General features: G+C 40.5%; 1 protein-coding gene across 1 annotated transcript; it reads left to right on the top strand.

Moving 5' to 3' along the window:
• Positions 1-4,050: 4,050 nt before the first annotated feature.
• Positions 4,051-8,492, top strand: LOC143846999 (FACT complex subunit SPT16-like). Its single transcript, XM_077355643.1, has 2 exons — positions 4,051-4,204; positions 5,025-8,492. The coding sequence occupies exon 2, from the start codon at positions 5,063-5,065 to the stop codon at positions 8,273-8,275; it is 3,213 nt and encodes a 1,070-aa protein (XP_077211758.1). The 5' UTR covers positions 4,051-4,204; positions 5,025-5,062; the 3' UTR covers positions 8,276-8,492.
• Positions 8,493-15,172: the final 6,680 nt, after the last annotated feature.

Here is a 15,172-nt window from a genome sequence, read left to right as displayed (position 1 = left end):
ACTTTGGTGCAGGGATCATGTGAAACGATCAATTCCTCAAAAAGCTTAAGCTGTTGGAGATGGCATGATTAAATCTTTTATACTTTAACACTCGTCCTCACGTTTGACCTTTTTTTTCAGGGTGTTGTACACGTGGCACACGTGGCCCCTGTCTTGGGTTGGCTATAACATGTGGAATTTTAATATCACAGAGTTTTGAACCTAGGAACTTTGCTCTGATACCAGATGAAACAAGCAATTACTCCAAAAGCTTAAGCTGCTGGAGATGGCACTATTGAATATTTTAAACTTTAACAGATTAACTATATCTTTCATATAGGACAACCTAATCATCAGACATTTAATCTATTCAATAAAGGGTATTTTAGTCATTTGACTTTTACGATACAATCGCATCGGAAATGATGTTGACGAACTTTTATGGTAACCGATTATTTTGATAATCAATGGTTGGCATAATCGGTTGCCATAATCAGCATCACTTGCTGAATAATCTGAAACAAACAAGGCCAAACGAAACGATCTTTCAGGAAGTATTCACATCACCCTCGAGCAAAAATAAAGATTTTTAAGGTTCCTAATGGACGGTTACAAGCAAAAATTCTTATAAATTGAAACAAGTGCTTTTGAGCTACGACCTTTCCTTCCGATATCTGGGCTTCAATCAAAATGACCAGGTTTTGGCAACTGAGAAATGTAATTCCATTCTTTCCCTTGGATATGATAGCGGCATCCAGGGGTCACAGACCGACCATAGACCCTTTGAAAGGATCCTTGAACAACTATAGGGTCTTCTAGAAATCATTACGAAGCACTACTAAAAGATGTTCTATTTTTCCATAGAAATGTGTTCACTCAAGAAGGGTTCATGAAGATGTTGATCGTTAATGAGAGGACTCTACCTAGACTTCCCAATCAAACACAGACAACGGCCTCCTCCCTTAAGCACGCTTAATCGATCGGTCCCTCGATCGGGGACCTCACTGCACTGCTCTCGCACGCACGGGGAAGGGAGAGGTTTCGTACTCGAGCAACCCATGCCGTGTTGCTCGAAAGGAATCATTCCTTCATTTCCTTCACAAGGTCCTCCCACATTGTAATTTGAGGACAACTTGCATCCTCCGATCGTATGCGCCACCATAGCTTTGCGTCACCAACAAGGTACATACTGAACTCCACCTTGTCAACATCCTAGTAAGTGGTAACTTCCAAATTCAGACCTTGGAATTAAAAATGGGCAATCCTGAGCCAAATCTTGTTTTCTGAAAACAAGGGTTCATAGAGCGAGAATCAAAAGACTCTACGCTCGATTCTCGAGATTCATGGGCGGTCTTGCGAAGATCTTCGATCCGAACCTTCGCTTCGCATCTACTCTCTCTTAGAGGATGAACCACGCCTTCGCTATCGCTCCTCGCTTCGTTGCGAAACGAGCCAAGAAACTCAGGGCATAAGGGCAAGCTTTGCGGTTAGCAAGAGCTAAGAATCCATAAAAGGAGAGTACCAATTAGATTGGCAATGTGCGCTCCTGTGGGAGTCGAACCCACCGCATAAGAGCGCTCGATCAATGAGCTATTATGCACTCTTTCAAGGGTGGCTGCTTCTAGGCATATTTGGATTCCACCAATTGGATACAATCAAGTGTAATTTGATGCAACGAAAAATTTTCTTGGACCAAATAATAAATGTGATCTACAATTGGCAGCCCCTGTTAACTTACCAACTTCTCCAATAGCTCAAGCTGTTGGAGAAAGGCAGTATTTAATCTTTTATACTTTAACACTCCCCCTCACGTGTGGCCCCACTTTCTAGGGTTGGCCTACACGTGGCACATGTGGCCCCACTTTTGGGTTTAGCCATTGCATGTGGATTTTGCTATCAAGGAGGTTTGAACCCAGGCATTTGCTCTGATACCATGTTAACTTACCAACTTCTCCAATAGCTCAAGCTGTTGGAGAAAGGCAGTATTTAATCTTTTATACTTTAACACTCCCCCTCACGTGTGGCCCCACTTTCTAGGGTTGGCCTACACGTGGCACATGTGGCCCCACTTTTGGGTTTAGCCATTGCATGTGGATTTTGCCATCAAGGAGGTTTGAACCCAGGCATTTGCTCTGATACCATGTTAACTTACCAACTTCTCCAATAGCTCAAGCTGTTGGAGAAAGGCAGTATTTAATCTTTTATACTTTAACAGCCCCTCTATTAGTAAGGTGCCTTACTACTTAACTTACAGTAAGTTATAAGACGGGAAGAGGGGGGGGGGGGCACTGTATAATAGGGGCTCGCTTTTGCAGGCAGGAGTTTAAAAAAAATGAACTTTGTACAGAGCATCTCGGAGGAAGATGAGCAATTGGAGTGAAAAAACAAAGATTTTATCCATTTACCACCGATCTGCAATATACCTTTGTTACCGTGACGGATGTTAGGGGGAATAAAAAAATTGGGGTCAAGCCAGGGCCAAAGATCGTAGTTCTCAAACAAGTAATCGAAAAGATTCTAGAGCATCCTCGGGGTCAAGCCAGGAGTTCGCCTTTGAGTTCTAGTTGTGAGTTCCAGTCTATAAGATGGGACCTGTATTTCTTTAAATGATTACAGAGGGAATGCAGTGCCTAACATGGATATATATGCTATGATTTTGAAATTAGCAAGGTTGAAAGCTGAGTATTATGATAAAGTTGTGCTATCAGGTGTATACATTCGAGTGTTTATGGCAAGCAGGCAGGAATCTCTAGAAAAAGAATTAGAAAGAAAGTTCAAATCGAGAATGGATAGTCTTTTGGATAGCTGCTAAAGAGGAAAGTTCCAACTTCCCAAAAGCAATCAGTACCTCTAAAATAGAACTCGACAAACTCCCTTCTAAGAAAAAGGCTGGGCTTGCATCATAACAATTTCCCTTGGGTTCGGTACAGTTATAGGTCGCACCTTCCCAGGCTTCCCTGCTTTGGGGATGAACAATAGATGCATTGCCGAGAATCGGAAGGTGCCTTTCTTTTTATAACGAATCCTTCTTTCTTGCTCTAGCAGCCGTTTTCTCGTGACGCAATAGCATTGAGGAGCTGGTCATCCTCTTTCAGGCTAGGTGGTGATAGAGTAAAGCGGAAGCCATCCCCATTCGCAACTTTCGTTGATGTAGCTCTTCTCGTAGGTGAAGTTAGCTTATGCTAAACTCAAGCTGATGAATACTGTGTAATAAAAGCTATAAATTAATCTGTTTCAGTTACAAAATTGCAGTTTTGTAATTGAAGCAAAACTACAGAAGTAATAGAGAAGAGAGAATGAATCTGAAGAAGTTTGAATTGAATTAACCTATATATTTATAACCAACCAATAGTCACTTTCTATAGACATGTCTTTTCTAAACATCATCAATGAATAGACATGTCTATTAGAATTAATGCATTATTTAGAACAGATGCGTTTGTTCATTTGAATCAATGCACAATTTCAGAACAGATGTGTCGGTTCATTCGAATAAACATGTTTTTATGAAAACTAGTTTGAAACAATATGATCGTTGATATAAAATCATGACTATTCACTAAAGATTGCAATGCTTAGTTATAGAATCATGACGTTCACTAAAGATTGCAACTTTTCAGGAATATTGCTTTATGAATTTTGAAAAATCCTAAATATATTGAGATTTTTTAACTGGAAGTGATATAATCGGCCCCTGCATTTAATTGGACATCCCCATCTAGTCTATTTATATCTACACTTTTACACTAGAGAAGGCTGTCTCTAGTAAAAATTGGTCGAACATATCATTTCCCATTGTTGCTCTGTACTTTGCAGGGTACGACAAACGATTGGGGTTGGATCACACAAACCACAAGACCCCACATGTAAGTAAAGTGCTTATTTAAGAAAGGGCAATGATTTTTTCGCACCCACTGTAGGATACATCGCACTCCTTTTAACTTGATTTGACGTAAAAAAGCGTGAAAAGTCTGCCCACAATTTAAGTTAACAGTGGTGCGTATTATCCTATAAGGGGTGCGAAAAAATCATCTTCTTTAAGAAAAAACAGAGACTTTTTGTATAGATCGTCATCGTCTTCCCAAAACATAAAATCCCCAAAATGATCAAATCCATGAATTCCCTTGCTTTTCCCCTGCTCTCTTCATTCTAATTACTGGATTTCTTCACCTTTCTATACGTTTCAGCACTCGAATTTCTTCATCTACATCCGAATCTGAACCAGGTCAGTTATCTTTCTCCTTCCAACCTTTCTGCAACATATTAGGGTTTCTCGGTTTTTCCTCATTGACTTTACTCTGTATCCAATCTCTCTCTCTCTCTTGATCGGAATGATATCTTTCAATATTATTGGTAGTTTGTCATTAGATATCGATCTCCATGTATAACATTAAACAGGCCGAATTTAGGGTTTTTATATTATCATTAGATCTCTACCTCGATGTATGAAATTAAACCGGTAGAATTGAGGGTTTTTATAACATTTCCTTTTATAAGTTATCTTCTGCAGTTTACGGGTGTGTCTGAACCTTCCCGTGCGATTATGGCAGATTTAGGCCCTGTTTGGATTGCAGAGAAAACATTTCTGGTGAAATTTTTTTCTTGGGAATTTTTTTTCATAAATTGTAGGACTATATGAATAAAACTTAAATCACACTGCTAAAATTTATCATTTCCACGTGTAATTAAACAGTTGAAAATTTTTTAAAAATTGGAAAAATGTGTACTTTCCAAAAAATTATTGCAATCCAAACAGAGCCTTGGGGTGGAAATGTTAAATTAAACAGACAGAATTGTGGGATTTTATACCATTTCTTTTGATAAGTTATTTTCTGCAGTTTATGGGTGTATCTGAACCTTCGTGTGCGATTATTTCTGATTTAGGGCTTTATTGATTCTATTCCACACATTTCCATATGGCTAATGGAATTATGGAATTGTAAAATTAAACAGACAGAATTGAGGAATGTTATACTCTTTCTTTTGATAAGTTATTTTTGTGCATTTTATGGCTGTCTCTGAACCTTTCCGTGTGATTATTGCAGATTTAGGGTTTTGTTGATTCTATTCCACATATTTCATTATGGCCGAACACCGTAATGGAAATGGAAAACCGTCCGAAAGAAATGCTGCTGGAGCATCCAACGCTTACACAATCAATATTGAGAACTTCCAAAAGAGATTGAAAAGTTTTTATTCTCATTGGAAGGATCACAAAACCGATCTTTGGGCCGATTCTGATGCCCTCGCGATTGCAACGCCTCCTGTTTCAGATGATTTGCGGTATCTCAAGTCATCGGCTCTGAACATTTGGTTGCTTGGGTATGAGTTCCCAGAAACCATAATGGTTTTCATGAACAAACAGATCCATTTTTTGTGTACCCAAAAGAAGGCGTCTCTGCTTGAAACCCTAAAAAAATCAGCCAAGGAGGCCGTCAGTGTAGATGTTGTGATACATGTTAAGGCAAAGAGTGATGATGGGACCGCCTTCATGGAAGAGATATTTCAAGCTGTCCGTGATCAATCCAACGGTAACGATGCGCCCGTTGTTGGATTCATTGTGAGAGAGGCTCCTGAAGGGAAACTATTGGAAACATGGTCTGAGAAGCTCAAGGGTTCAAAATTCCAACTCAATGATGTAACAAATGGGTTTTCTGAACTGTTTGGCATCAAGGACAGCACCGAGCTTACAAATGTGAAGAAGGCGGGGTTCTTAACTTCTTCTGTGATGAAGCATTTTGTCGTCCCCAATCTCGAGAAGATTATTGATGAGGAGAAGAAGGTCTCCCATTCTTCACTTATGGATGACACAGAGAAGGCCATACTTGACCCAGCTAAGGTCAAGGTCAAATTGAAAGCAGAAAATATTGATATATGTTATCCTCCAATCTTTCAGAGTGGGAGTGAGTTTGATCTCAAGCCAAGCGCTTCGAGCAACGATGCAAACTTGTACTATGACTCGACAAGCGTGATCATATGCGCTATTGGCTCTCGCTACAACAGTTATTGCTCGAATGTTGCCAGGTCATTTCTAATTGATGCCAATGCTACTCAGAGTAAGGCATATGAGGTTCTTCTCAAGGCCCATGAAGCAGCAATAACTGCACTTAAGCCGGGAAATAAGGCCGGTGCTGCTTATCAAGCAGCAGTTTCAGTGGTCGAGAGGGATGCTCCGGAATTTGCTCCCCATCTGACCAAGTCGGCAGGGACTGGGATTGGCCTAGAGTTTCGTGAGTCGGGATTGAACTTAAATGCAAGGAACGATAGGGTGTTGAAGGTGGGAATGGTATTTAACGTGAGCCTTGGATTCCAAAACTTACAAGCTGAAACCAAAAACCCGAAGACTGAAAAATTCTCGCTGTTGCTGGCAGACACAGTTATTGTCAGTGACAAAGTTGCAGAAGTCGTGACCTCGATTAGCTCTAAAGCAGTTAAGGATGTCGCCTACTCATTCAATGAGGATGATGAGGAGGAAGAAGCGCATCCGAAGGTCAAAGCTGAACCTAATGGTACTGAGGCATTCTCGTCAAAAGCAACTCTGAGGTCAGGAAACCATGAAATGTCGAAGGAGGAGCTAAGGAGACAGCACCAGGCAGAGCTTGCACGGCAGAAGAATGAGGAAACTGCACGGAGGCTCTCTGGTGTCGGTTCTGCAAATGGCGATGGGCGTGGTTCTGCAAAAGCTTTGGGTGATCTGATTGCCTACAAGAATGTAAGCGATATCCCCCAGTCAAGGGAGTTGATGATACAGATTGACCAGAAGAACGAATCTGTCCTTTTACCGATTTACGGAAGTGTGGTGCCTTTCCACATCGCCACTATCAAGAGCGTTACCAGCCAGCAGGATAGTAATCGAACTTGCTATATTCGTATAATTTTCAATGTGCCGGGGACCCCATTCAATCCTCATGATGCCAATTCTATGAAATTCCAAGGTAATATTTATCTGAAGGAGGTTTCTTTCCGCTCCAAGGACCCAAGGCACATTAGTGAAGTGGTGCAACTGATCAAAACCCTGCGGCGGCAAGTTGCATCGAGAGAGTCAGAGAGAGCTGAGAGGGCGACGTTGGTCACTCAGGAGAAACTTCAGCTTGCTGGCTCCAAGTTTAAGCCAATAAGGTTGACAGACTTGTGGATCCGTCCTCCATTTGGTGGGCGAGGAAGGAAGCTCACGGGTACTTTAGAAGCTCACACTAATGGGTTCCGATATTCTACCTCGAGGCCAGATGAGCGTGTAGATATCATGTTCGGTAACATCAAACACGCCTTCTTTCAGCCGGCAGAGAAGGAGATGATTACTCTTGTGCATTTCCACCTACACAATCATATCATGGTAGGCAACAAGAAGACCAAAGATGTCCAGTTGTATGTTGAGGTGATGGACGTTGTGCAGACCTTAGGGGGCGGGAGGAGATCAACTAACGATCCTGATGAGATAGAGGAAGAGCAGCGGGAAAGAGATCGGAAGAACAAGATAAACACGGATTTTCAGAATTTTGTCAATAGGGTTAATGACCTCTGGGGCCAACCACAATTCAAAGGTCTCTATCTCGAATTTGACCAGCCCCTGAGGGAGCTTGGGTTCCATGGAGTCCCTCACAAAGCATCTGCATTCATTGTCCCGACATCTAGCTGCTTAGTGGAACTGATCGAGACACCATTCTTAGTCATCACCTTAAGTGAGATAGAGATTGTTAATTTGGAAAGAGTGGGCCTTGGACAGAAGAATTTTGACATGACCATTGTGTTCAAAGACTTCAAACGTGATGTCCTCCGCATAGATTCTATTCCATCTGCATCCCTTGATGGCATCAAAGAGTGGATTGACACGACGGACCTCAAGTATTACGAGAGCAGGCTGAACTTGAACTGGAGACCGATCCTGAAAACAATCACCGACGATCCCGAAAAGTTCATCGAAGATGGTGGGTGGGAGTTCTTGAACATGGAGGTGAGCGATTCGGACTCGGATAACTCAGAGGATTCTGACAAAGGTTATGAGCCTGAAGAAATCCAGTCCGAGTCCATCTCAGAGGAAGAAGATGCTGACAGTGAGTCATTGGTCGAGTCAGACGAGGATGAAGAGGAGGAATCGGACGGAGATTCGGAGGAGGACAAAGGGAAGACATGGGAAGAGCTGGAGAGGGAGGCAAAAAATGCTGACAGGGAGTATGGCGATGAGTCGGACAGTGAAGAGGAGAGAAATAGGAGGAAGGTGAAAGCTTTGGGCAAGTCTCGTGTGCCTGACAGAAGAGACTCGAGAGGTGTCCCTGCTAAGAGGCCAAAGCTGAGGTAAATGTTTCTTCTGAGCAAGTAGTCTTTCTTAGTTGGGACAATCTTCTATTAGAATATTTTACCCTTTTGTCATGGTCTGTTTTCTGGTGTTTTATCTGTTCTGTTTTTCAGTTTTATTGAACTGGAAATATGTGTGAGTAGGGTCTTAGTTACCCAGTTCAACTTGTACATTGACATGGATTTGATGGAATGAAACATGATGGTCACTTTATCTTTTCTGTTTGTTCTACTGATTTGAGTTATTTTAGTTGCTGTTGTTGGGTCTTTGTAAGATCTTTGTAGAGAAGGACACAAACTTCTGTGTTATTTATTGGTTTAGTGTATGCTAACACCATGCTCCCCGGGTGTCAAAAACCTTTGACTGATGGGTGCTAGCAGTGGAACATTTTCGGCACATTTGTATCTTGAGCTTCCAAGTTAATAGAAGCTTGAGCCCTGCTAGTGTCCTTCATGAGGAATTCTACAATTGGCCAGAATACATGGACATTCACAAATGCTACCTTATTGCCTTACGCGGCCTTGTTGTGCATACCAACCATGTTGTTTGAGTTGCACATGTGATGCAGATTGTAGGCCCAATAAGAGGCATATTTGCCTGTTAGGATTTTATTTCCATGTTATTTAGTTTCTAGGATTTTATTTTAATGTTTTTAGTTTTTAGGGCTTTTATTTATTTCCATGGAATTTTACTTCCATTGCCTACACACACACACACACCCACACTTACACCATGACACAAAATCTTCACATTTGGAGTAATTTGTTTTTCTCCTGAATAAGCTCTTGTGATGACCAGTTGGTTCTTGACGTAGTTTGACAGTGTAATCCCTTGTTTTCAACAATAGGTACCATAGGAGAATCTAACTTCATCTTCATAATCAACATCATAGTCTGCTATAGATCTTTTGCTATGAACAGAACCTTCTTATAACTTTCTATAGATCCACCAGGGTTGAACTTAACTGTATACACCCTCCTCAAACCCTCCCTTTAGGAAATGGAACAAGTTTCCAAGTCCCATTTGTTCCATGCCTCTTCCATAGCATTTTTCCACTTGGGTAACCCAATGCTTTAGCTAAATTTGAAGGTTCTCTAAATACGGGTATAGCATAAATCAATAACTAATGAATGCTAAGGCATAGCATGATTAATGGATGGTTATTTCATGATCTTGTTCCTTAGATGTAATTGAAAAATCAAGATTGTTGGGCAAAGAAACAATAGCACACAAGAAACATGAGCCATTTGATATGGGATCATCAATGGCTTGCTAGGGTGTGTTTGGCGTACCGTTTGAAATAGCGTTTAAAACGCCGTTTTGCAAAACGGTGTTTTGGTTCAAAACGGTGTTTTGCCAAACGGCGTTTTCATGTTTGGTTGGCCAGATCAAAACGGCATATTAAACGGCAAACGGAGGTATTGTGTGTTTGGTTGCAAATGCCACAAAACAGAGTTTTAGTGGTAAAATGACCAAAAAGGGCATTGTTTGGTTGGCCTCAATGTAACTCAACTACTCTCTCATTAGGCCAAATATTAAAAGGTCATTAGGATCTCATTCAAACACTACTAAAATTAAACATCATTGCCAAAAAAATACAAAACAAAAGGTATAGGGTATGCTAAAGAGGAGGTGGGAAATCATTTTCAATTCAGGAAAAAACATACAAGTTTCTCACATGGTGATGGGTAGGGTAGTGGACTAGTGGGTCCCACTATCATATCTTAAAAAAGTGGGACCCACCTTTTGACTCATAAATACACGATATCCTCATAATTTTGCAGGTGGCCCCACTATCTTTCACATCCAGATTATTTGTCGGTGGTTCGGCCGATAAACTCTGGTTCCGCCCACTGCCTATCTTCCACGGAGCCATTACGAGACGTGTAATCCAGTAAAAGAGAGGTCTTTTTTCAAAGAATTATGCATGTATAGAAGGCCCCTATGGTCATATTTGTATGGCAAGAATTTTGTGGAAAAGTTAGGGAAGGAAAAATATTTCTAAAATTTCTTACTTTTTTTAGGCTTGAAAAAAAGATAATCGGAACAAACCCAATTCAAATTTTGTTTAGAGAGACTTACAATTTATGATAATATCCTTCCAAATTAATCATAATCAGAGATTTTGTACGGTGTAATGTAAGCTCTTCCAAAAAAACAAAGGTGTAAAAATGGGTTTGGTGAGGGTAAACATGTAAAAACCCAAAATCCAAAACTCCGTTCAAAACGGCGTTTTGCAAACGGACCTCTCCCCCTCCGTTTGCAAAACACCGTTTTGAGGGTTCAAAACGGTGTTTCAAACGGCGTTTCAAACGGAGGCTGCGCACCCAAACACTCCCAAACGGCCATTTGGCCCCAAAACGGTGTTTCAAACGCCAAACGGCGTTTTAAACGGTACGCCAAACACGCACTATATGTTCTTCTTTTGTTTCTAATATACACTTAGTTTTAGGCCATTGAGCCTTGTCCAAAGAAGTGTTCTCTCTTGGTTCAGAATTGTGACCAGGATGAACAGACGAGTTGAGGAAGGATCAATTTCTGATTTGCTTCCTTCATCACCCCACGTACCCAAAGGTAGTTTGTCTTGATCTCTTGCAAAAATTTGTCGCCATCATTACGAAGTGTGTCTTGATCTTTTAGATCTATAGACATCACTAAAAGGTGTTTGACTTGATCATTTGGATGGATCTATCAACATCACTAAATAGTATTTTCTGTAATCTTTAGTGACAGTTGATCAACATTCCAAGTGTGGATTTTTATGAATCTCTCTAACATATCTTTGAAGGCTTCAGAAGATATCTAATTATAATGTTTTACCTTTTTAGTGTTCTGAAATAGATTTACTGATTTATACTGATAACTCGATGAGATAAATTTATTTATGAGTTATAGTATTAACTTACTCACTTCTTCACGATCAAGAGTTGGGGACTTGTGATTTCTTAGGCATTCTTAAGAAGAGTCAAGGACACTCATCTCGGATTTGAAGTGCAAGAAATATCTTGAGATCAAATAAAGTCCGGCTTAGTTGAATCCTATAGATTGAGTTACAAGATCCATTTGGACATTGAGAGGCTCAAATCATTTTGAAGAAGTGACAAGGAGATAGGCTGTCTGATGGGGATAGTAGAAGCTACTTTAGTAGCTTTTGGAATAAGATTGATTATAGATTTTTTTTTCTCCCTTTCTTTTTTCTCTCCCTTTCTTCCTCTCTTCTCCTTCTCTTCTCTTCTCCTCCTCCTCCTATTCTTTTTCTTATTCTTTCTCCCCATCTCTTCGTCTCCTCTTCTCCCCCCTCTGTCTCTCCAGGCCCGCGTCACTGTCTTTTTTGTAAAGGGAGAAATTTCTGTTCTTCTCTAATATCCCACATCGGGAAGTGAAAGAGATGTGGATGGGCTTATAAGGACTTGGTCGCCCTCGCCTTACGGGTAGCTTTTAGGGGTGAGTTCTATGTGGGTCCCAACAAATAAGGCTCTAGCTTCAATAACATTTGAGTCACAAATTCCCGTCAGCCCGAGTAAAACATTATTGTTCTACCATTTGAGCCACAGATGATTCCTCCAATACCTGATGGGCCTGGTTTACCTTCAGAGATCCCGTCGAAATTCAGTTTGAACCACTTAGTTGGAGGTGATTGCCATTTTGGGGTGATGGTAATCGTAACTCTTTTTTCTTGCACAATTGTTTGTCATTCTCTTAAATTGTCTCCCACTTAGTCGCTTGATCCTAGTTTATCCTTTCATTCTCAAGATATTCTATCGATTTTCACATCCAGTAGAATCCTTCTTTTATTTCTTTCCTTCCAAATATGCCATGTTAGTGCACAAGGGAATGCCTTCTAGAGAGCTTGACCGGTACACAGACTTGGGAAGATTTTCCTAATGGATCTTTTCAAAGCCTATGTAAGACCAAAGCTATTGATAATTGCCTGCCCTTTTCTCTTACATTTTTGGCACGGGACAGATATCATACTGCATCCATCCAAAGATCAAGGGGACCGCACTACCATATTTTGATAATAGCATTACTCACTTCTTTTTTTAATGGTAGCGTGGATGTGTGAGCCATTATCAATATATGCTAATGTGGGTATCAACAGCACTAAGCATTATTAATAAAGTGAATAGTGCCAGTATCAAAATAGGGTAGTGCGTGATATCAACTGCCAAGATCAAGCCTTAAAAATAGATACCTGGTGTGGGACACAGACTTATAATTAAGATTGGTCCCGACGGTGCCACCACATAGTCAGTGGTTTATAACTAATGACTTTCTGTTTAACAATGCCACTCTTTAAATAACACACGTTGCCTTAAAAGATATCACGAGGTGACTCTTAAAATAATCAGTCCTCGTTGGGAGATGATACTAACTTATTTTTACTATTACGAGAAAACCTAGACGTGCTTCTCTGTGATTTAAATAAGCTTTTTGGAAGCTTAAACTCGTTGAACATTTGCATAATTATGAGAATATTTTGTTAATCTAAACTAATGGTACTGATAGACCAGGAAGACCATCTCGTCCTGATGAACGAAAAAAGACCATGACTTGTGCGCAGGGGGGCATATCTGCTTGCTGATCAGGACCGTCAATCTGATCAGTCATCACAGGATGATCAAATGGGTCTTGGTCTGATGTAGGGCTGCACATGGTTCGGTCCGGTTCGGTTTAACGGAATTTCTTAAACCGAGCCGATCCCATCGGTTTGGATTTTTTTGAAACCGTAACCGAACCGATTGGCAGTTGAACTGAACCGAACCGAACCGGTTTTGACCGGTTCGGTTCACGGTTTATCTATATTTTACCTATAAGTAATGGGCAGTCGTAAATAGAAAAAGACATAATGGATTAATATTGGGCGAACCGTTTGATTTTGGGGATAATGGACAACTTTGGACCATTTGATTTTGCTGATAATGGACGAACCGTTTGAAGTTTGAAGTTGAATGGCAAAAAATACTAAAAAGAGATATCTGAACCGGTTCGGTTCGGTTTTCATATCAATTGCCTGTTCGGTTCGGTTTTGTTTTGTGGATTAATATTTTCTGAACCGTGAATCGAACCGATTGGATCGGTTTTGTGAAAATCGTAACCGCGACCGAACCGGTAGATATAAAAACCGAACTGAACCGAATGGCCCGGTTCGGTTCGATTTATCGGTTTGAGCGGTTTTGTTGTGCAGCCCTAGTCCGATGCCAGATGGAGATCCAAGTCAAGATCAAGTCATGGAAAAAATCAACGGCTTGCATACATATTAAAGGATATCTTTTTATTCTTGCTCGATCAAAGGGCTAGAATCATCCAATAAGGAAAACGATGCTCATTCTTAAAATTTCTTTGGATGTAGGGACTTTTTTCCATGAAAAATGAATTTTATAGGGTTTGATGAACTCATACTACCAGGATTTTTGTTTCTAAAATTGAAAAGTTTTCTTCTTTTTTTTTCAAGAAAAAAATGCAATAAACCTAATAGACCCTGAAATTTTGTTGTCCATGAAATATTGTTTCCATGAAAAATATTATTTTTCATAATTTTCTTTTCCCTATTTCCAAACACCCCTAAAAGGTAAAGAAGAACATATAAAGCGCACAGTTAAATGCTAATATTAACACAAGGGATTGCATTATCAATTCCATTCATACAATTCAATAATAAATTATGGCCACAAAGGGAAGTGATATTTACGCCCCTTTTGATCACCAGGGACACCCCGCGCCAGTGTACGTGGCAATCAAACCAACTAGATTCTTCTGAAGTCAAGTACATTAGTCTCCCTCTAGTCATTGATACAATGGCGCTGGTTGTCCCTAGTAATCAAAAGGGGCGTAAATATCACTTCCCTAAATTATGGGCAGTGCTGATAAATCGACCCCTTTTTAACGAAAACGTTAGGACGTGTGAATAGAGTTTTCATCTGCCCTTAAACACCGTACGGTGTACGAGTGTACGACACACGCACTAACGTTTTCAGTTAAAAGGGGTCGATTTAAGATATACGGGGGTCGATTTATCACTCCCTTAGACTATGGCCCATTTTGAATGTTCTTATCGGTGGGCATGTACAAAAAATGGGAGATGACAAACACGTTTAGCAAAGGTTGCATTGTTTAGTCATTTTTGGCTGCGCTTTTGTGCCTTTTTTTTCTTTGCATAGAATGAATAAAAACGAAGAATGCATTTGCCAAATCTGACCCGTTCCACTTATTTCTCAAAATCCCAATTTCCAAGCAGCCAAAACGGCTAAAAAACACAACCTAAAACGATTCTGTTCTCCCCATTTCGCCCACTGTAGAATGTATAAAAAGAGAATCATTAAAGAACACAGCCTAAGCAATGTTTGGCAATCATGAATTTTTTTATTATGGAATATTAACTTACCAAGTGTTGAGGGACGTGTAGGTAGGGAGAGTGGGAGAGGGGGAGCATTAAGAGGACATGAGTGAGGTTATGGTGCCAAGTGGCTAGAAAATATGGAAAATATTGAATAGAGTTTTTCTTTTCCCTGTTTTTGAGCCACTTCTTGTTGAGCTGGCGATACAAAATCATCTGTTCCATTGCATTTTTGGAGTGGGTCCCCCTTGGCCCTTCTAAGTGGGATGTGTTCTCTGTATGTACGGTTTGAAGAAGAAAGGATAACGTAGAGAGGAGAGAAGGCTAGGGCAAGGCAAGAGGGCTTTTTTCTGGGAAGCCCTAGGATGGCTTTTGTGGTGAAGAAAAAACAAGATTTTTCTTCTTGAGGAGAAAGCTATAGAAAAGGCAATAAGGGTTTTCTCTTGGAGGCTCTATGAGGGCTTTTGTGGTGAAGCAAGAGCAAGGAATACTCAAGGTTGAAGAGAAGGTTTAGAGCAAAAAGATGGGTTTTCTCCTGGGCTCTTGAATGGCCTTTTTTGTGG

This window comes from Tasmannia lanceolata, unplaced genomic scaffold (genome assembly GCF_043159265.1).
Source record: "Tasmannia lanceolata isolate RefF3 unplaced genomic scaffold, GAP_Taslan_0.1 ptg000015l, whole genome shotgun sequence".
Lineage (NCBI taxonomy): Eukaryota > Viridiplantae > Streptophyta > Magnoliopsida > Canellales > Winteraceae > Tasmannia > Tasmannia lanceolata.
This window is presented reverse-complemented; position numbering and strand designations above follow the sequence as displayed.